Raw genomic sequence first — 23,004 nt, forward strand, 5'->3', positions numbered from 1 at the left:
TGCTTGGTAAATATCATTAATTAAGAGTAGGTATGATAAAATGGTGTGTGTATATATAAAAGGATGTCATATCAAATAATATTAAACATTTTAATGTAGTAGCAAAATTATATATTTTAGACGATAAAATAAATATAAATCTATTCGATTTCAAATGAGTTATCTTGTTTAATGGAAATTAGGTATGAGAAAAAATCTTACGCATAAAAAAGTTTTATTATTTATTTATATTTGATAAATACATCAATATTAATCAGTCAAATAACTATATTTGTTAGAAGATGGTAGTTAGAGGATCATAGTCGAGCAACAGTGATCGAAGAAATATAGTGAAGCAATTGTGGTCTGAGGAATTTGGTTGGGCGATGGTAATTAGACTACTAGATTTGAACGATGATGGTTGGCTTGACTATGACCCTCCATGCACCTTCCCCGATTATAACCATTCGACTACTATTGCCCGAATTATGTCCCTCCAACCATTGTTATCCAACAACGATCCTCTAACCATTATCGTCGACTATGATCATCTAACCATTGTTGCCCTCGTATGATGATTTGACCACCATCGCTCGATTATGATCCTCCAACCATCATCCTTCAATTGTGATCTTGTAATCATGATCGTCCACTACATCTACGTACATTCGTTGGCTTCATCACCAATCATCACTAATATTGCTGGTGCAAGTCAATGCCCATCAGACTGATGCATGCTATCAATATTAACGCCTTTTTAAAGGAGCGTACGAGAACCATAAATTATGAAAAGGAGCGCATCCCAGCCAAAATTTAAAAAGGAGTGAAATCGCTATAAGGATTTGGCGTAGTCTTTTTATTGTGAAGAAAACATCAAAATTTTTTGGCCCAGTGAGTTGATGTTACAAAAATAGCCAAATAATTTAATGTAGGCATTGTTCACATACGATAAGAAACGTCAAAACGATTGGCACTGTTCACGAGCGAGGAGAGTTATGAGACAGAGAAATGGAGAGAAAGAGAGAGAGAGATGATAGGAGAGTGTTTTTAATATAATAAGATTTAAATATCATTATTTAAATATTATTTAATATTAGTTATTTAATTTATTAAATAATTAATTACAAAAAATTATTTAAATAAATAATATTTTAACAGAGACAAATACTATATATATATATATATATTAGGATGAACTTGAAAATTATTAATTTTGTTTTGAGATTAGAGTAATACAAAATTGTCATATAAAACACTAATCTCAAAGCCAATTCATTCATAATTTTTAAGTTTAACCCACTAACTTCAGCACCGATCATCGTCAAGAACATCAATACATATCATTGCTTGAAATAATGATTGATAAGTCAAACTCAACTTAAGGCTTCATTTGGGACAACTTTTTTATTGCTGTTTAAAACAGCTTTTTAATACAAAAAATTTTAGTTCAAGAAAATTTTATATTAAAAAGTCGTTTTAGAAAGTAGTAAGAAAGTCGTCCTAAATGAAGTCTAAATTGAACTCATCTCCACCACTTGCCCCTTCTTAATGATCATGGAAGTATTTATGATAATTATTCTCCAAAAAATTTTAGATTAATCACTCATTTATTAATAAATACTTAATCATTGCTAAAAACTCATTATGTTATGTTTTTTAATATGAGATTGCAAATTTTATAACGCCAAACTTTAAGTAAAAAAAAACATTCTAAAAATTGAAATTACAAATACATTTCATCTCATGTAAAAAAAAAATTGTGTGTGATCAATGGAGCATTATTCATTAAAATATTTGAAGCATAGCGGAGAAGCAATTGAAATTATTTCTTTGAAATCAAATGCATTGGCAATGAGAAGCACATGGGATAGCTTAAACCCACAGCAAGAGTCCCACACAAAAGAGAAATTTCTATAATTGGGGAGTGGGGGGATGCATAAAGGCCTATTGATAAAATGATGGCCAAACATTTAGAAAGTTCGGCTCCAAAGCATGCAATTAGGGGGAGAGATTATTACATGCGGAGTCCGGACTCAAGATATGTTCTGATTTTTATGAACACTATACATTTGATGTGTATTTATTGTGTACCCTCACAAATTCGGACAGTCCGGACTCTGCACGTAATAATATCTCCTAAAAGAATAGATGAAAAAGATGACTAACTAGTCTCTTTCAATTGATTAATAATACAACTTTGATGTCCCTGTGCCTTTCTCCCAAGATATTAATTTTTTATAATAAATTTTCACATATATTTTTCTTTTATTAAAAGGATTATCAAATAATGAGAAATAATTGAATGATTAAATCATAATTTAAAATATTATTTCAGAATTTTAATTGGGGTTTAAGTCAAGCTTAGCTAAAATAATGGTTATCTTTAGCTTAAGTTTATTTGCTCAATCAATCTACATGAATTATGCATAATAAATGGTGTTTACACCATAATTGATTAATTTTAAGTTAATTAAAGTATTTGAAGTATGTTAGAATTATATTAAGTAAATCTTATTAATAAAAGTTGCTCTTTATTACTATGAGTAATTAGTAATTAATTAATTATTTTATGACTAATTATCTCATTTTTATATTGAAACAAACTTAATGATTGGTATCAATAAAATTTCTAATTGATTAATTCTTATTTGATATAAATAAATAATAAGTTATTAATTTTTTGTTTATTAAGAAGTTCAAGCTCATCATGGTTATCACATAAAATATTAATGAACTTAGCGAAAATCTTAATAAATATTTAATTGGTCAAATGACATATTAATCAGCTATTGTTATTATTACTAACTAACTGATACAGAAATTAAATGCTTGTTTTATGCTTAATTTTATTTGTTTTAGACTAATTAATTGTTAACAACCTTTCATTTGGATGATTTTTTTTGTGTGTGGCTATGTTAAGCCTTTAGGCAAAGTGTTTAACAAGCTTAACTTAACTTGTAATTAAAATAACTTAAATACAAATCCTGGTTTAGGGAAATGTAATTTTGCCATTTCATGTTGTTATCATTTGCACTCTACAACCATATGAAGAATCAATTAAGGCAACATATGCAATAATCTTCCTCATCATTAGATTTATCCCAATTAGATGTTATAGATTTCTTCTAATATTATCTTAGGCCTATTGGATTCATATCCTTTGTGATTTCTATGATAGTTGTACCTAATGTGATGGCACCTATTACAATCAATTTATTTTTTTTCTAATTTTATACATATTCATCTCAATTAGGGGTGTCAATTTCGGGTCACGGGTCGGGTTCAGGTCGAACCCGACCTGACCCGGGTGGAAAACGGGTCAACCCTAACCCGACCCGGGTAGAGAAACGGGTCGAAAATCCGAACCCGACCCGTTTTTGAAACGGGTCGATTTCTGGAACCCGAACCCGACCCGTTTTGAAATCGGGTCGGGTCCAACCCGGCGGGTCCGGGTCGGGGTTTCGTGTCGTGTCAAAAATTGACACCCCTAATCTCAATATTTCTAGTTTACTATATTTAACTTAGACTTCATTTGTGACAACTTTTTTACTGCTTTCTAAAACAGCTTTTTAGTTTAAAAATTTCTTCAAGTTGAAATTTTCGAAGTAAAAATCTGTCATAGAAAGTAATAGAAACGCTTCTCAAGTAATATAAAAAATCCATCTTCTATTTTTCTTTCACCTTTTCATTAATTATAGTAATAAAACATGACGTCTATCATAGATCTTTTCGACATGAAATCAAACAGATAAAAAAACAATTTAATTTATTTTTTATTTTATTAATCTCTTTCATAATTCATTGCATGACTCATAAATTTGATTCATCAATCATTATCAAAATATTGAATATTTTTTCATGTTTGTAATTATTGCTATCATCATGTTTCTTTAGACATTTGATATCCATTTTAATCTTGAAAACATCATCAAAATATTTATTAATCAAAATCAACATTATCGCTTAAAATCACAATAATTGCTTTATCTTAATTAAGATCTTTACCATATGCATTTTCTTTAGAATTAAGTCCACTTTATTTTTTAAAATTAATTTATCATATTCAACATAATGGTTTTCATTAAGAACTTTAAAATAAATTAATCCCTTAAAAACTAATAATTTTTTTTTCAAAGTAGCACTTAGGTTTGGTTTGAGCAGCTTTCTTACTATTTTTTAAATCTATTTTCTAGTATACAAATTTATAATTCAATAAATTTTTGAACTAAAATCTGTTTTAAAAAACAATAAGAAAGTCATCCTAAAAGAAGCCATAGTTACATATATTCCTTATGTCATTATCTTTGCGTTGGATCATATTAACTACATTTTAAATCCATTTAACCTAATAAACAATGTTATATCCCATCACTTAAATTATTTTCTACTACTTTAACTTTATTTATTATCCGTTTAGAACAAATTTAACTTTTATACAAATCATGGTTAATCATGTATGATATATATTTTATTTTTCAAACGTAAAAGTGCATCTAAAGGCGAGCCTAAACCACTAAAGTTTCGTTTGATATGACTTTCTTACTGCTTCTAAAGTAACTTTTTAGTACAATAATCATGTATGATATATATTTTATTTTTCAAACGTAAAAGTGCATCTAAAGGCGAGCTTAAACCACTAAAGTTTTGTTTGATATGGCTTTCTTACTGCTTCTAAAACAACTTTTTAGTACAATAATTTTAAGAAGCTTCTTTAATGTGTAATATGCTTCTTTAATGCCTTAGCTTTCATTCTTTTACCCATTGCATCTTCTTTCCCATGTTTTCTCCCTTTCTCCATCAAGTAGACAATAACAAATCATTTACATGAACAATAAAGATGAGCCCACTTATAGCCACTGAAGTAGAAGGCTATATAACAAGAATTACATTAAAAGATAAATATATAAATGATATAGTATGGCTTAATAAAAATCTTATCATAAAAGAAAATATGTTAATTATATCTCATTAATTACATAATATGAATTAGAATCTTCAAGGTATAAGATGAGCCCACTTATTGCCACTGATTAGTCTGATTTGATTTGATTGACTTATGATATCAATATTTTTTAGTAAATTAGGTTGACTCAAACTTAGCATGAGCAATTTAGGATATATAATAACATTGATTCAGAAATATTATTAAAGATTGTTTGTAAGAGAATGCTATATAAAAGGAATGTACTTTATTTAAAATATTTTAGAATTGTCTAAATAAATGTAAGCATTTTTTTTTGTTTCAAACAAAATAAATACATTGTAAAGCCTAAACATTGTGGTGGTTGATAACTGATGTTGGAGATAGGCAATAGTAGATAATGAAGGTGGGTGATGAAGAACGACAATGGCGACGGCCGACGGTGACAACAGAGTGAGTGGTGACAAGTGATAAAGACAACACTAACGATGATTGACAAAATCAGTGGTAGCCAGCCTGCAATGGCCATGAGGACGAAGGCAACTGACATGCAAAAAAATAGCAATGAATTTACAATGTATTTGAAAATCCACTAAACCTATCAAATTTCAAATACGCCAAATTTGCATTAAAATGTACACCCAAAACTTTATACTTCATTTTATTTTACTTTAAATCAAATACCAATATTTTCAAAAACCCTACATTTAAAACACTTCAAACTGATCATCAAACCAGCAATTTCTGATAATCCAACAACAATCTCAGAAGTTAAAAGCTTCTCCATGTTTTCCACTCATCATCATGTCTTCCTAAAAACCACAACAGGCTCGAGCGTCTACCAGCAATGTGACCAACACTCTTACATGAGCTCTTAACTAAAAACTCCAATTTAGGAAATTCAATGCCTTGTTACATACAGGACCACCATACAAATTATAATTTACATAAACCTCCTAAATGAATCCAAAATTCACAACAGCTGCCATGACTAGCCGTTGAACTTATAGCTAAGATTCAGTGGATTATGGTGATCCTATTTGTTGTCTGCTGGAACAATGTGGTTTAACAGCAAGTGGGGATGAAGAGGGATGATAATAGCTTTCTCAAGAGTTGCTGCTTGAAGGATCTGAGGTAGTAACTACTTTCCTTAGGAGCCTCTGCTTTCTAATGCTCTCATGGCAGGGGGCAAAGAACTCGTGCATTAAAGCCTCCTCGGCGGAGAATCTGCGCCGTGGATTTACGGCGAGGCACTTGTCAACTAGATCAAAGAGTGATTCAGGGATGAGCTCAAGGAATTCCGGTCTCCTAGTGTTCTTCACACACCAGTCACTCAGCTCCATTGATTTCAGTGATCCGACCTCCAACAGATCCTGCAAGTAATCACCAATATAAGAGTATGCTACTAATCGGATGAGATGTGGGGAGATTTCTCAAAAAAGCTGAGAGTAGTTGATAAGAACTACCCCCACTTAAAAGTATAGAGGTGAGGGTTCAAATGGAGAGATTATTCTGTGCGCACACCGGACGGGAGAACCGTCCGATTCAGCGCTTGGTACCGAGCGCTCAGTACCGAGCACGGTACATTTTTTTGGGGCAACGTGGTGCATTTTTATTGGTCTCCAGAAGAATCCGAACCCGCACGTAATAATATTTCATTCAAATGACAAGCATATGAAATATTGGAATCGAATTATGGCAGCATTGAGGTGGGTCAAATAATTTGAATTCAAACAGAAAAACTAATATTACTGCTAAACTAAAAAAAATCAGCTTAAAAAGTTATAATACCACAGGAAAAGAAGACTCGCAATTGTGTAGCTTGGCAACTTCCCATAAATCCTCACTGCCTCTCAGCTTTGCAATTTCTTTAATGTTTCTGTGTAGCAGAAAGCAACATAAATTGAAGGTTTCACAAAGAAGAATGAAGTCAGCAAAAGTTTGCAAGGACCTTGTTGTGAATTTTAATATTTAAATGAGAATTTGAAAATTGGCGGCAAGATGGAGTTAGTTTTGTAAATTAGTTGTAATTGCCCCAATAAATAAAAACTCACTGTTCAGGATCACCACCGAATGGAGCCCTTCCTATCATTAAGTAAAGCATTGTGACACCAGCAGACCAGATGTCAATCTTGCAACCTTGGTGGAAAGACTTGAATAATACCTGCATCAGCTTACATTATTTATCTGTAACAATTACGTTTCAGAAGATGAGAATTAGTTGGAGTGAAAGGAAAGGCAAACCTCTGGAGCTCGAAAGCCCTTGGTTCCAACACAGGGACCTTCTCTCTTGACCTTCCCACTAGCTGGAAATGTCAAAGATCAGTCAAACCAGTTCCAAAGCAGCAATAAAAAAATAAATAAATAAATAAAAATCTGAACGGTACAACTAGGGGTGTAAACCAGTCGAGCCAAGTCGAGTTTAAGCCCTTATCGAGCTCGGCTTGTTAGATGGAAAGCGAGATTTTTAAAACTTAGGCGGGATTTTTAAAACTTAGTCAAATTTTTTTAAAAAATATAAAATATTTAACATTTAAATAAAACTTAGGTGATTTTTATTTATTTTTTAACATTTAAATTTAATAAATAAAATAAAATTATTTAAAAAATATTAATATTTATTCGAGTCAACTCGCGAGCTCACGAGCTGAGCCGGCTCAAGCTAGAACTCGAGCTCGTTTACTAAACGAGCTCAAGCTTGACTCGTGAGCTCGATAAGCTTGACTCGCGAGCCCAAAAACGAGTCGAGCTCGAGCCGGCACGGCTCACTTACACCCCTAGGTACAACATAAGGATAATTGACAGCACAATCTACCTTTGTTTCTTAAAATGCCTGCACCAGCCACGGGATTACCACCAGAATGCAATGGCATGGGAGTAAGTATTAGAAGCCTTGAATCAGTTTTTGTCATTGGTGCAGCAACTCTTTTCCTCTGGGAAGAAGGACCATTTGAAACAGGCTTCAAATTTTGGGGACTGTGCATGGCCTTATGTACAAAATTGATAAGCTCTTTCCTTCCCTTGCAAGGAATTGGCTGCTTCAACCAATCCACTGGAGTCCTATTGCTAGTTTGATCCTTTGTGGAGGTCAGACCTGAACCATCAGCCGTTTGGCTTACTTGCTTGCTTCTGTCAACAATAGGAAAACCATCTATATCACCTCTCTGAGCTTTCTTCTTTGAGTTCTTGGATGTTAGAACTTTCTTAGATTCGTTAGCTGTTTCTTTCCTTGCATTCTCCAAAAGGACATGGTCAATAAATTTCCTCGAATGGATATTTGACCTTGACTTTGTTTCCGGAAGAGAATTTGGATTTACATTCGCAGTTGGCATCTTCCGTTTGCCTATTCATATAGTGAAGGATTCATCTATTAATAAATGATCCCAGCCGTTACATATCACGTCTAGAGAAGTATGTATTGAGCTTACAATCTTTTTAAATGGTAAGATAAAAAAATATTCTTAAATAATTGAAAAGTATGGTCACCCTAAGGGATACAAATAACTGATAGAATATATCAAAGGAAATACATCAATTAGGGTAATTAATAATTAAATTTGAATCTACATTTGCAATGTCGTGTCAACTCTTCTATACATCCTTTTATTTTTTTACTTTGCCTATACCATAAAAACATTTTTAGATACCTATCCATCTCTAATCCATAGAAACATGTTCATCTACTAGATCAAACAAATTATTAATTAAACTTGCTAAACCCCACTCATTTGTAACTTGCTTAAATAACAATTCTGAGTTGATACAACGGTGCAAGGTAATTTAAGAAACATCATAGTAGTGATAAGAATTTGAGTTGACAAGGTGATGTGAAACATAAAGCAATTCCAGGAATTACATGGAAATTATAAAAAGTTATTAAGCTTGCTAATTAAAATTTAATGTTTCACAAGATTAGATTCTAGGATTTCTCATTTAGAGGAGGTAGAAATTAAAATAAGAACAAAAAATATTAAATGCTTAATTTGCCAATCACAAGAATCCACCAATTAATAATTAGAATGGTCTCCTTGAGTTTCCCTCACTCATACTCATGGGTATTTGAGCAGAAGAATAATTTATACAATATTAATGATGCCACCACAATACAGTAAGCACTTATAGTATTGATCAATGAAGAGTTGTTCGGAGAGGAGGTAGCTAGTGGGTGATGGAGGATTTTTCACTCAACAGGAAATTGATGCTCGTCGATAGCGATTGTCAAGGAAAAGAAGATCCGGTCGATGTAGTCTTCGACGGAGTTGTCGATCTCGAAATTGATGTCGATGAAGGGAGAACAATGAACATCCACTCATCCTTGAGGGTCGAATACGAATTCATGAATCATGATCATGCTCGGGGTCGACCATCCATGGAAAGTGAAAGTTCCTCCAATTTCAGGAGGGGGCTAGGGTGGCTGGTGGCTTGTATGGAGAAAGAGGAGAGGAGGCGTTCAAGAGAGGCTATGAGAATTTGAGAATTAAATCCAACAATTATTCAAGAGCTGGGTAATTAATTGGTGGAGTTAATGAGAGGAGAGAGAGGGAAGGGGGAATTAATTGGGGTTCAATTAGGAAGAGGCTCTTAGTAGAGAGAGAGGGGGGAGAGGCGCGGCACAATGATGGGGCTTGATTGGGGTGAATTGATTGACTTCTATAATTGAAACTTTAAATTAGGAAACGATTTAAGGGCCTTTCAAAATTTAAAATTCAAATTAAATTAATGGAGGGAGCTTTCTTAATTAAATATGCTTAATTTCTTGCAAAAAATATGGACAAAAACTCAGAATTCTTCCTAAAAAATCATTTATTCTATTCTGACCATTTTTGCTAGTTCATTGAAGCATAAAAAAAACAGCTACAGAAAAACTACAGCAAAACTATAGCACAAACTCTGTCGGTAAACTGCCTTGTGTTTACCTATTGCTTACCTTGCTGATTTGCTGCAGTTGCTTTACTGTTTATTATTATTAGTTGTTCTTCGCTTGTTGTCCACAGCCTCACATGTTTATTGTCTACACTAATCTAATCCTCAAGAAAGCAGCATGTTGTTGCTCTCCCAGAAAGAATCAATTCCAAAACAACAAACTTAAAGGTTGTTATAGCAAAACAGTAACAAAGAAAAACACTTCGCTACTTACCAGAGAAGGAATTAAAAAAAAAAAAAAAACATGAGAGCTTGTTGGAGAGCAAGTAAAAATAGATAAAACAGCAAATGGAAGCCATCTACAACATGAAACAACGCTTTAGATATTTTTATTAATAGAGGGAGAAAGGGAGTGGGAAGGGGACTCGCAGCAATGGAGCAATTATTGTTTGCATGTACACAAAGAGGAATGTGTGAAGGGGTGCACATAAATGTGTATTTGATATTTATTGCTATACGCAGAATATTTATAAAATTTTACAAGCAACAATACATGGCCAAAATGGAAAACCTTACTACGCATTATTATGCACAAACTATTTATAATAGTGTGTACACAACAACAACAATACACGACAAAATGCAAGAACGTATACCTAAAAGTTATCACATACTTATCATAATTATCGATCAGTTTAGTTCATCTAATAATTTTTTAGCAATGTGTGGAAGCTTGGTATGACCGACTTAATGAGTTGGCTCTCAGCACTAAATGGGCCTCATATAAACCCGTAATCATCCTTAGAAAAATAAGTTCTATTCCCAAAAAAAAGATCGATTATTATGATAAGTATGTGATAACTTTTAGGTCATTAGGAACTCGTGACTTGCATAATTAGATCCCACCAATCTATAACTAGCGCATACTTGGCATGACAATTGAATAACCGGATTAATTCATTGCAAAAAATTGTTTAGGTCCAACCGAAATTAAATAAAAAACAACGAATTTAACAAGTGCAAAGAGCAATACACTTATATAGGGACCAGAGGACTCATTGCTGCTGAACAAAAAAAGGAAAGACGCAATGGAACTTACTGTTTCTGCAAAACTTCTGCTGCAGGTCCTATACAATAGAAAAATGGCCAAGCTAATTTATCACTAACATATTCAATCAAGTAAATGAAGACACGGGAATAGATGAACAGTGAATAGAACTCACACTAGCTAAATTGAAGTCGATGAGATAACCTTTGTTTACTTTGCGGGAAAAGAGGAAGTTTCCTGGTTTGACATCGCGATGCACAACACCCTGCCAAGATGAGGAAAATAAATGCATATCAAACTTGTGATGTCAAAAGTACAAAACTTTATTTCATATGGCTTACCTGCTTATGCAAGCTTGCTAGTGCTTTGAACATACAGAAACCATACCATTGGAGCTCAAACATACCAATTTCTTTTTTCAAAATCTGAAATAAAAGAGCAATATTAGTATATTTATATTGCACTGCATCATGATAACCTCTTGACCAAATGAATTATACCTCAGGTCTGTCATGCTCAACATGTTCTAGGACGAAGCACTCTGACTCTCCATTCTTAAAAGAGCATTCATACTTAATCACAAAGTTGCGTCCTCTGCATCACAATGAACTGATTTGTAAAGTGCTGATAAACATCTTAAAAAATTTAAACTACCCTCATTTATCAATTACCCAAATCGTTCCAACATCTTCAGCTCATTATAGACATGGTGTGAATTAGCATTTGCATGAGGACCTAAGAGAGCAAAAAAATCATATCAGAATCAAATAATCATTTCAAACTCATCTAAAAGACTGCATATTCCAACAAAGCAAATGATAAGTAAAAAATCAACCAAAAAAAGATACAATGCAGAACATCACAACCATAGAGACTGGAAAAATGTGATGAAGTTATTGGAACTTAATAGTGCTAGCTAGAAGTTACCCCATTATAAGCATACCAATAAAGGATGAATGCATTGAAGCAAAAAAGATTAGCATCAGATGCCAAAAATTACCTCTGATTAACCTGAACATGGCATGGCCACAAAACTTTCAGTGTCTTATTTCTAGATACTTCAATACAAATCACAAGATACGGTCAACAAATAAAAAATTTTGAACTCCTAAATTTCTTAATTTATCACATGATTTAAATGGATCTTCATCAAGGATCACTTAAAAGCTACACATCACTACCACCTCCTCTTAAAATTTTGGAGTAGTATTCTCATCTTTATGTTGATGACAAATATTTATGTAAAAGAAAGATGAGTTAAATAAATGAAAAATAAACAAATTAGGAGGTATTGGACTCTATAGGATGAGGCATGGGAGAGATCAATTTGTTATGATGACGACTCAAATAAAGATTTAATCAATGATGACAATGCAGATGATTTTTTAGTTGTTGACAACTATTTCAGCTCTCATTATGAATTAAATATGGGTGAATATGGAACTGAGAAAAAAATAAATTTGGAGTTGAATTTGATATTATATGATACTTTATACAACTTTTATATTTTATATTTTTTTTCTCTTGCAATATTTGAATTTTAATTCTATTTTAAATAATTTATTACTTGTTATTTTACATCTAGTTCATTTTTTTGCTTCGTATGCATGTCAATTTGTTACTTGATAAGCAATAGAAAGCTAATGTGATCCTTTAACATATTATTTGAGTATTATATTAAAAAATACTTTTAACTTTTATTTTTACTTTACACATTTTTTGAATTTTGAGGCTTACACCTCAAAACACCTTGAATCTCACTCCTTGTCTCACAAATGAAAAACACCTCAATACCTAATTGCTCAATTTTAAACCTTGATGAAGTCTACGTCAATGTAACGATGTTATTCCGTTCAAAATAACCTAGAAAGATTTTTCAATGGTTAAGTGTTGGAAGTAGTTACTGAGAAATAATTGAGTTGACAATCCTAAGTTAGACTTTCTAGTGTCCACTGATTATTCAAGATTACAAGTTCTGCAACAAATAAGTGTTAATGCATGTATCATGATGTGCCAAAATTACATAATCAAAACATGTGCAAGGGAAATCACAGAATAAAATGCAATAAGGAAATTAAATGTTCTTTAGAATTACAAACTACAAAAATGCCAATAAAGGAAGTGGGATGATGAGTACACATTAGTAACCAGCGAGTCAAATGAAGTATACATGGAAATTAAGCCAACAATCATTGAAAAAGCAGAGGACTGCCTACATACATTTAACCGCAAATATTTTTCCATCATCTTTCCTTTTAGCTTTGTAGACAGTGCCATAGCCACCTGAATTTGTATTTTTCAGATAAGGAGAATACAAAAAGAGCACTAATTTTGCAATAAATTAACTCATTATACGATCAAACATGTCCTTAGCATACTGATATGCAAGTATTACCTGAACCCTCTTCTTCCACTATGATAAATGATTCTAAATTAGGCATCAACTTCTGATCTGAAGAGTTCTGTAGAAGTGTGCCATAAGCTATAGAACATAAGCATGTGCTAAATGTTTATCCTTGTAAGAAAGTGAACGTTATTCAAAAAGTTTTACTATTAAAACAACTATGCAAATAAACTACTACTTGAAAGAAGCTTACCTTGGTAATCTTAGTGGAAGCATGCACCCTATTTTCTTTAGAATGGAGGTTCACATTGCAAACATTTTTTACTTTCTGCTTGGCAATTAAACCAACCTGGAAATTTACATTATGTTCCTTTGTAGAAGAGGTGCTATTGCTTGCAATATTCGACCCCATTAAATTTTGCAGCTCAACTGAAGCAATATGATCTTTTATGCAAGGTTCACTAAAAGTCCACTGCTTATCTTCAGCTACATCAGCAAGTCCATCCAATTGGGTTTGGAAATTATCATATATGGTAAATATTATGAATTTAATACCTAAAGTACCAAATTATAGCTTAATACCTATTACTGCTGAATTCTTGCCAACATCTATAAATTCATCGTTCATCATTGATGTTTCCTTCCTATGAAAATATGTTGTTCTAGAATCAACTGGTGTTTCTTTTGTCTCCAACTCAACAGTAATTAATGCATCATCTTTGGAATGCAACTTTCTCTCATTAACAACGTTAGCAACCTGTTGGTAACAGCATGCCAATCTAGAGGCACTTTGATTATTATAATCAAGCTGATCCAGTGCAGTCTGATCCAGCACTCCATCCATCAGGGATGTCCCAAAATTCAGTTCTATATTATTTGGCCTTTCAAGGACAGGTGTTTCAGGAACATCGGCAAAAAAGCCCAACTCAAGAGAAATAGTGTTACAATCTTCTCCCAGAGTTTGATTCACTGGTGAAGTCTGATCCGAAAGTGGTCTAAAATCAGGCCCGACCAACACCAACCTTTGAAGAGCTTGTTCTTTAATAATATTAGCATCAAGTTCAACATCAGGCGAGTTTTTTTCATATAAGCCAACAACTTTCTTATGAGGAAACACGGAATTTGCAATATAAGCATCACCTGCCCTGGTATATCCTTGTTTGGTGCAGCTGATATTTCTTGATTCAAAACAATTCAAACCGTGGAGGACAACAGGAAAATTGTATGCTTGTTCTAATCCAACAACACTACAATCAAATTTCCTCGGTCCTACTGAATGCCAATCATTTCCCAAAGGACTAGCAACCTCAAAATTTTCCTGTAAGACATTATAAGGAAATGATATTGTTAAGCAATAAGCAGTGTACGGTGTCCATGTAGGATATATGTTTCAAAAGCACAATGGAAGTTATCAAGAGTTATGAATGTTACCAAAGAGCTCTTATTGCGAAGAAAAAAAAATCAAGCATTAAGTATCCTTAGGTATAATAACAGCATACAAAGTACCAAGGATAGCGTGAATCATTTTCCTAACGAATCCATAAAAAATAGATATATCATAAATTTCTAAGAAAACACACGTTGTACAACAGCCAAAACTACTGGTCTTACCTAGCAAGATTTGTAACATAATTGTTCTAGCCAGAATAATTAACCGAACTTAAATGCAACAATAATATCCGATGAACTATTTACCACGGAAAAACCAATAACACATAAGATTTTTATCAGCCACTGAAATGAAAAATTATACAAGAGATGTATCAGTAAATTAGTTCGGTCATTATTCCTGTAGGTAAGGTTACCATCTTAATTTGCACAACTAAAAGAGGTAGAAATGGAATATTACCTGCCCTGGAATTTCATTCAAGAGGGACGAAAGCTTTGGCAGCCCTTCAACTTTCATAGGTTCTCCCTCATCTACAATGAACATAACATTGAGGGCTGCATCAGACATCTACTCAAACGATTACAGGAATATAGACTGCATTTCAGGTCTAATTGAAACTATATGGATCTGAAATTCACTGATCCATATAAAAAAATGGATTTTATTTGATATTAAAAACATTTGATGACTGAATTAGCAGCATAAATAAATCTTTACAAAAAAACAACACAAAGTAGTATATGAAGATTCAGTGCATCAAAATAAACAAAACTTAGCAGTGGATTAAGAAAATCTAACTCAGCCCGACCGTTACCTATGCCGGCTCATACCTCTCTCATGAATCATCAATGTCCTCCTCTTTGATCTTGAGAACAATACAGAAGCGTTGCCCGAGCTCGGGGCCTTCCTCTTCCTCACGTATGTCACGGAAACATTCCACCTTCCCCTCCTCAGTCCCGAATCCCTAAACGTGTCCCTGGGCACGTACCATGCAACGGCTCTCGTCATAAACTCCTCAAAAGCGTCGACCGCCACATTGGACGAGCTCATAAAGCCACCAGAGGTAAACTTCGACGGGGATCTCAGAACCTGGCAAAGGCTTTTCATGAGATCTGGCACTATCGGTGATCTCAAGGCGAGCTCAGCTAGTCCGGCGGGATTTCCCTGCCGCATCAGAACGGCAAGGAGGTGCAAGGACGTTTCGATATCCATAGAATTGATAGGAGCGATGTCGGATATTGTGCCGGTAGCCTCCATGTGTGAAGATGGTATTGCTGGTGAACTAGGGTTTCAGATCCCAAGTTAAAGAATGGTTTGTCTTGCTAGGGTTCAAATTTTCTATCCATGGCCAAGGTGATGAGAGGGGATTAGAGTTTCCAGAGAAGGAACAGGGAGAGAGAGAGAGAGAGAGAGAGAGAGAGAGAGAGAGAGAGAGAGAGAGAGGTAAGAGCTGTGTTACGATTTACTGAGGGCCGCTTGAAAAATGAAACGCAGAATCACAGCGGTGATGGAAAGGGCGGGAAATAGCGGAATTTGGCTCGTGTGGATTTTCGAGTGCGGCACGTGCGAATGTCCCGCTCTTCTATTTGAGTTTGGAGTTCTAAGTTAAATGACGAAAATAGAGTCAATGAGTTCGAAATATCGCTTCACGATTCTTGGCCACTTAAAATTTATTGTTTAAATATTAACTCGGATCTGACCGGTTGGTTTGACTGGTTCAAACATGAACCAGTCTGGAGGGCAGTTTGGTCAACTGAAATAACCAGCTCGACGTAGAACTAGAGAAAAATCGGTCAAGAACACGGTTAAACCAGGAAATTGCTGAACCGGATGGTGTTAGAAGAACCAGACATTTCTTAATATCGCAAATCTCAGTCATCCATCTGTGATCGAACGGCGTAGGGAAATGCATTACACTATATTATTCAATCATTGCCCTAAGATATGTCATACCCTCGTATTTCAACTCCAAGCAAGAACATGACTCCTCCATCGGTCCATCCACAAGCAGAAGATGAATGCCTCCTCTAACCTCCCAGTCGCAAACGCACGGCTAACCCGACATCTTTGGCAGCTTATCAAGCTCACTCACCTTTGGTCACTGACATTTATAGTTCCAACTAGCTAGATCCCAACTCAAGCCCGAGCTTTGCCTCCCTCGACCTCACCTTTGGAGTGATTAATGCTTGGTGCTCTTCTCCTTAACAGAGTAATTACAGCAACTTAATTAATAGGAAATTGCAAGTAGAGAAATGTTGAGTATTTTTTTTATCCAAATCATTACTCGATAGGATGTCTCATACAAGTATGAAGAAAACAGTAAGTTACAATATGGTTAGAACTGTTTCTGGTTGGCCGACTAACTGGAGTAGTGCTCAGTTGTAAAACTGCACGAATCAAGTGTTGTAGTAGACAGATCGTTGTTTTGTATTATACTAGTGTGATAATAGCCCCCCTCAAATTAGGTATATGGTGGTCAGATAGTTAATTTGTTCCGAAGAGTAATGAATCTATTGGCGGAGAGTGGCTTAGTCAAAATATTTACTGCTTGATCAATTGAACTAATGTGTTGGACATCAATATTTTTATTTTTGATGTGATCACTAATGAAATGGTAGTCTATTTCTATGTGCTTTGTTATGGCATGAAACATTGGGTTGTTTGCAAGTGCTAGTACGGAGATGTTATCATAGTAGAGTTTAGTAGGTTGAGATTGAGTAACTTTGAAATCTATGAGCGGAGGTGGCTGAGGCTATGGAGCAATATTCTGCTTCTGTTGAGGATTTTGCAACATTTTATTATTGCTTAACACTCTAGGAAATGAGATTGTCGCTAAGATAAATGCATAAACTTGAAATGAATTTTATGTCCTTTGAGTCGGCAACCCAGTCGGCCTCACTGTAAGTAGTGAGGTTGAGATCACCAGGTGTTATTGGGAGACCAAAGTGATGTGTTCCTTTAAGGCATCAGAGAAGTCTTGTGAGAGCTTGGTGATCAGTAATTGTGTGATTATGCATGTGTTGGTAAAGTGCATTGGTGGCATAAGCAATGTCAGGTCTCGTTACCGTAAGATAATGCAACAAGCCGGCGAGTTGACGGTAATGAGTAGAATTTTCATATGGTTCGGCATTGGACTTATGCTGTGATTGTTTGGGAGAAATTGGGGTAGCAGCAGTTTTGCAAGAGAGAAAATCAGAATTATTGAGTATATCTATGGTATAACGTGTCTGGTGAAGGAATAGACCTTGAGTTGTTATGTGAACTTTAAGCCTGCGGAATAGAGAGATAGTGCCAAGTTGTTTAAGTGTGAATGAGGACTACAATTGAGAGAGTAGCTGCTGGATGACTTCTGAATTATTCCTCATAAGCGGTAGATCATCCACGTAGATGGGCAAGTACAGTTGGACATCAGAGTTGTTATAGATTATGAGGGACATGTCAGCTTTGTTGAATTGAAATCTGAAGGTTTGAAGGAATGATGTAAGCTTATGAAACCAATGATGGGAGGATTGTTTAAGGTCGTAGATAGCCTTCTACAATTTGCATACATGTTGAGGGCAATGAGGATCAACAAATCCATGAGGTTGTTGCATGTAGACTTTTTCATTGAGTTATCCGTAAAGAAATGCATTTGCGACATCAATTTGTAAGGTTGGACAGTTCCTTTGAAGAGCTATAATGAGAAAGACACGGATCGTGGTCATTTTTGCTACTGGGCTAAACATGTTTGTGTAATTGATGTCGAATTGTTGGCTGTAGCCATGAGCGACGAGGCGAGCTTTGTAGCGATCAGCAGTGCCGTTAGGATGTAACTTGGTCTTGTAAGTCCATTTACATCCAAGAATGGGAATGTTGGGTGGCGGTTTGATTAGGGTGCAATTACCTTGTTGTTGTTGTGTTAAAAACTCGGTGGATATAGCTTGTCGCCATTGATGTCGTTTTGATGCTTGCAAATAAGTGGATGTTGTGATTTCAAGATGAGGCAGTGTAGAGAGATCAAAGATCTTTTTGGGTTTAATGTGGCATGTTCTGAGCCGAGTTTGCATAGTGTGAGTTGAGCATGGTTGCAGTTGTAAAGGGTGGAGTAGGATGTTGATTTGTATGCAGTGGAGAAGGTGGGGCTGAATGGATTCATTTGTGGTAAGTTGAGTATTGTTGATGGACGGAGTAGATTGTATGAAGGGTGAAGTATTGTTCTGTATTGAATATGTGGAGGTTGGAATTAGCAGTAAGGGAGAAGTTGGTGTAGTAATTGAAGGAGGAAAGAGAATGGGTTGGGTGGAGATTGCGGGAAAAGTTTCCTTATGAAAACGGACATGTCGAGAAATTATGATTTTTCTGAGTGTGGGGGTTGAAACATCTAAAACCTTTGTGTTGGGTGGAGTATCCTAAGAAGTTTGCATGGATGGGAACGAGGTGAAAGTTTATGAGGAGCTTGTGGGTTAAGCCATGGAAAACAGAGGCAGCGGAAGGGTTTGAGGTGATCATAGGTGGGATTGTGACCATGGAGCAAACTATATGATATTTGAAAATTGAGGGCAAATGTAGGCAGTCTGTTTATTAGGTAATTTGATATTTGTACGGCTTCTGGCCAGAATTTTGTTGGTAGATTGGATGCATGAAGTAAGGTCATGATGGTGTTGAGGAGATGTCGATTTATCCTTTCGGCTAATCCATTTTTCTCTGGAGTGTATTGACAACTAAATTCATGAGTGATGCCATTTTGTAATAAAAATTGTTTTAAGTTGTTATTGTTGTATTCTCCTCCAGCATCAGAGCGGAAAGTTTTAATATTTTTTATGAAAGTGTGTTTGCACCATTTTGAGAAATTGTTGGAGTTTTGGAAAAGCTTCAGCTTTTGAATGCATTAAGTATAACCAACAAAATTGAGTGTTGTCATCAATGAACATAATATAATATCGATAGCCATCTAATGAAGCTAATGGAGATGGACCACAAACATCAGAGTGTATTAAGCTAAAAGGATGGGTTACATGACTAGATTGTTTTGTAAATGATAACTTGTGGCTCTTAGCCACATTACATGACTCGCAAAAAAAAAAAAATTACATATAGAGGGAATAAACTTAGGTATGACTATCATCACACGTTGGTGGGGATGTCCATGACGGGCATGCCAGAGTGTTGTTGGGGCAGAGTAGTGTGAAGAGCTCGGACAGGTAAGCTAGTAGAGGTATGTATTGGGTAGATTTTATCACGACTGCGCCCATGAAGTAATATGTGGTTGTCCAGTAGATCCTTTATTATGAATCCATTGACATCAAAATAAATAAAGCAATTACTATCATACGTGAGTTTAGAAATAGATAGAAGATTATGTTTAAGTGAAGGGACGTGAAGCAGATTGTGCAGTTGAAGCTTACGGGTGGATTATGGGAGTCGTAAGATGCCTTGCCTGTGGTGTTGTATGGGTAGTGAAGTGCTGTTAGCAATGGCGATGGAGTCTAAACCATGATAAGGTGTTGGCTGCTGTAGGATGAAGTAGTTGGAACATATTCAAGGTTTTTTCTATGCCAGCATGAAAGGGCTATGTGACCGATTTTCCCACATATTTGACAGATTGGTCTCTACGAAGTGTTGTTGGCGAGTGTCGAGGATCATCTGGTGGTGGGCCATGAATTTAAGGAGATACCTCTATCGCTAGATTGTCTAAATGAGTTGTTGTTAAGACGCCTTATGCGGTTAGATTGACCACAAGAGGTGTAGAGTGCCAGATGATCGATGGGGGGTTTGGAGTCATTCTGTATTTCAGATTGGATATGGATTTCCTAACTGCATAAGAGGGAGTATAGGACCTCTAGGCCGATCAGGTGAAGTGAAGCTGTAAGTGGAGGGCAATCCATTTATGATATAGAGGATGATATCCTCTATATCAATGTTAGATCTGGCGGCAGCGATGTTGTCGACCAAATATTTTATATGAGCAAGATATTGGGTGACGGTTTGAACACGCATCTGAATATGGTGGAGTTCATTCTTCAGTTGAATGACTCTAGATTGGTTTGTTGGTTGCAGCTGAAGTTTTAAGGTTGTCCATATCTGATGAGTTGTTAAAAGATGCAGAATATACGATAGCACTAATGGACATATGGTTGATAGCAAAGCAATAATAAAGTTTTGATCTATCAGCTTCCACATGCAGTAGTCATCGGCAGAGGAGTTGGGCGGACAGAAGAAGGTGCCTGTGAGATACCCGTCGAAACCGTTTGTAGAGAAGAGCTTTTGAATTTGGAGGTGCCATATAGCATAATTCTCATTGGTAAGTTGAATATATATTGACAATAGATTTGAGATTGGATATGAGAAATTTTAATGGAGATAGAATAGAAAATTCTGCCATTGAGGCAAACAGGAGGAAGTGGGTAGAGGTGAAGAAGAAGATTTTTGACTAGTCATTAGATGTGTGGAATGGGTCCTAGGCTCTGATACCATAACAGAAGAATTAGAACAACTTAATTAAGAGAAAATTGCAAATAAAGGAATGTTGAATATATTTTTATTCATCCAGATCATTACATGATAGAAAGCAGTATGTTACAATATGGTTAGAACTGTTTTTGGTTGGCCGGCTAATTGAAAGAGTAGTGCTTATTTATGGAAACTACACGAATCAAGTGTTGTAGTGAACAGATTGTTGTTGTGTATTATACTAGTGTGATAAAACTCCCATCCACAAAGAGATATAGCATAGAGGTATTCATGTATTCCTTTTGTTTTCTTCTTTTCTTCCCGTCGGTTAAAATCAAATGAATTGACTTCAATGATTTAGGTGCATTTGTGGCTGCAGATTTTGGTGAAACGAAATATGAGATATCAACTTATGAGGATAGCTTTTACGATGCAAATTAGGAGATATTTGATTTTCATTTTGTGAAATTATTAAAACTATTGAACTAATAAAGAGAAACATTAGTAACTCCTTATATATATTATGAATGTGTTATCTTTTTTTATTATCAGTTAGTGTAAATTATCACAATATTGAAATATTGTTTTTTTTTAATTTACTTCATATTATGTGTACAATTATGATGAGTACATTATATTTATTTTATTTTCAGAGCTTCACTAAATGGAGATAGAAATTATAATATCTAAAAATTTCTTTTGCTCGTTCCATTTTTTAATAGTTTCACATGTTAGAGATAGAGAAGAAGCCGGTCTGCATTCCTCAACACCCAACACAATAGTTTTCGACAAAGGTATGCATATCTCCCCCAATTTAATGTTATTTGGTAATCCTGTGCGGGAACCGGTGGCCGCGGAATTGACAGACAACCTCGTGTGGGAACCTGGAGCCACAAGGTCTGTCATTTGGTGAGTTATTATTTACTTATTTATGAAATATTTGTTTATGTTTTATTGATTTGCTTAATGCAACATGTATATTGTGTGTTATTTTTTATATTTTACAAACTTAATTGATGTTATATTTATATTATTTGAGTAGTTATATATGAAAATGTAATGTAGAGTGAATGTATTAGAAGAAAATTTATCATACATTTTATTATTTTTGATAATATTATTATTTATTATGTCATCCAGTTCGACCCCCGATTCAACTGATTGAACCGTGAACCTCTTCTTCTTCCGATTCATTGTTCGGGTCCGATTTTCAAACCCTTAGTTATTTGGATCGTTTTTAGTTAAAATCTAATAAAAATATTTTTATTTTTTTTTTTTTTGATTTATTTTGAGAATTTTGTTTTAGTTCATGTTATAGAGTTTGGATCAATGTTTTAAAAATCGGACCCGACTGGTCGGTCCGACCGATTCAACCATGAACCGATCTTATGGTCGGTCGGGTTCATGCTAAGAACCGGTTATGCATTAAACCAACCAAAACCGGACAAAACCGCCGGTTCAACCGGAAATCATTGAACCCGTGACGATTCTCTTGAACCGGTCGGTTCAACTTTTCCATTTTTAATATGCAAATGATTTAAATATTAAATAATAATCATAATTTAACAAAATCCATCTCTTCTAAGCCGAGTCACAGGAGCATAAGAAAGTGCTGCATACCAAGGCGAGTTGTAGCCAAATCTATCTCTTCCTCCGTAAAATCCATCATCAATAAAGAAGATTTCTTATCCATATCAACATGCGAAGTTGCATCATCATCCTATGAAAATTATGGGAATGGCATTTTAAATAAGAAACAAATCAAAATTTAAAATATCTAATGAATACGACTCATAAAAAGATTAACCCAAATTAAACAATCAATCAAACTAAACAATAACCATCATAGGAGAAAAGATGTAGAGAATGCAATTTAGACAAAAATGGAGGTAAAACACACTCCAACAAAGCCTGCTTATGATCATATGACAGAATATCACGCAAGCAGTCAAATTGCATACAAATGGTACAGGTGATAACAATTATGATTTGTGGAATATCTGTTCATACAAATCAATCAATATATGCAG

The 23,004-nt window shown here is 34.8% G+C and overlaps 2 protein-coding genes across 5 annotated transcripts in view; both read right to left on the reverse strand.

The window, feature by feature from the left end:
* Nucleotides 1–5,622: 5,622 nt before the first annotated feature.
* On the reverse strand, nucleotides 5,623–15,968 carry LOC110105257 (probable serine/threonine-protein kinase cdc7). Of its 2 annotated transcripts, none has more exons than XM_020834673.2 (16): nucleotides 15,376–15,968; nucleotides 15,005–15,075; nucleotides 13,738–14,473; nucleotides 13,409–13,641; nucleotides 13,207–13,273; nucleotides 13,032–13,094; nucleotides 11,483–11,546; nucleotides 11,312–11,405; nucleotides 11,153–11,236; nucleotides 10,987–11,076; nucleotides 10,863–10,890; nucleotides 7,716–8,243; nucleotides 7,145–7,206; nucleotides 6,955–7,064; nucleotides 6,692–6,779; nucleotides 5,623–6,273 (listed from the first exon to the last, which is right to left on the reverse strand). In XM_020834673.2, the coding sequence occupies exons 1-16, from the start codon at nucleotides 15,800–15,802 to the stop codon at nucleotides 6,007–6,009; spliced, it is 3,012 nt and encodes a 1,003-aa protein (XP_020690332.1). In that variant the 5' UTR covers nucleotides 15,803–15,968; the 3' UTR covers nucleotides 5,623–6,006. The 2 variants fall into 2 exon arrangements, 1 of the variants encoding a protein (XP_020690332.1); XR_003700494.1 differs by having other exon boundaries at nucleotides 6,220–6,273; nucleotides 7,145–7,202.
* Nucleotides 15,969–22,535: 6,567 nt separating this feature from the next.
* LOC110105245 (probable inactive DNA (cytosine-5)-methyltransferase DRM3) overlaps nucleotides 22,536–23,004 on the reverse strand; it is a 49,467-nt gene continuing 48,998 nt past the window's right edge. For all 3 annotated transcript variants that reach the window (XM_020834648.2, XM_020834647.2, XM_020834649.2), the window contains one exon: nucleotides 22,536–22,694. In XM_020834648.2, coding sequence (XP_020690307.1) covers nucleotides 22,566–22,694 — 129 coding nt within the window. In that variant the 3' untranslated portion in view covers nucleotides 22,536–22,565. The remainder of the gene's footprint in view (nucleotides 22,695–23,004) is intronic.

The sequence above is a fragment of the Dendrobium catenatum genome, unplaced genomic scaffold, assembly GCF_001605985.2.
Source record: "Dendrobium catenatum unplaced genomic scaffold, ASM160598v2 fragScaff_scaffold_414, whole genome shotgun sequence".
NCBI classification, from domain to species: domain Eukaryota; kingdom Viridiplantae; phylum Streptophyta; class Magnoliopsida; order Asparagales; family Orchidaceae; genus Dendrobium; species Dendrobium catenatum.

Excerpts from the sequence above, each read along its gene's own strand:
- LOC110105257 (XM_020834673.2), bottom strand. The coding sequence starts at position 15,802 with ATGGAGGCTACCGGCACAATATCCGACATCGCTCCTATCAATTCTATG. Across the intron at positions 15,076-15,375 it reads ATTGATGATTCATGAGAGAG|ATGAGGGAGAACCTATGAAA; the intron begins GTATGAGCCGGC and ends TGTTCATTGTAG. Across the intron at positions 8,244-10,862 it reads GCAGAAGTTTTGCAGAAACA|GCAAACGGAAGATGCCAACT; the intron begins GTAAGTTCCATT and ends CTATATGAATAG.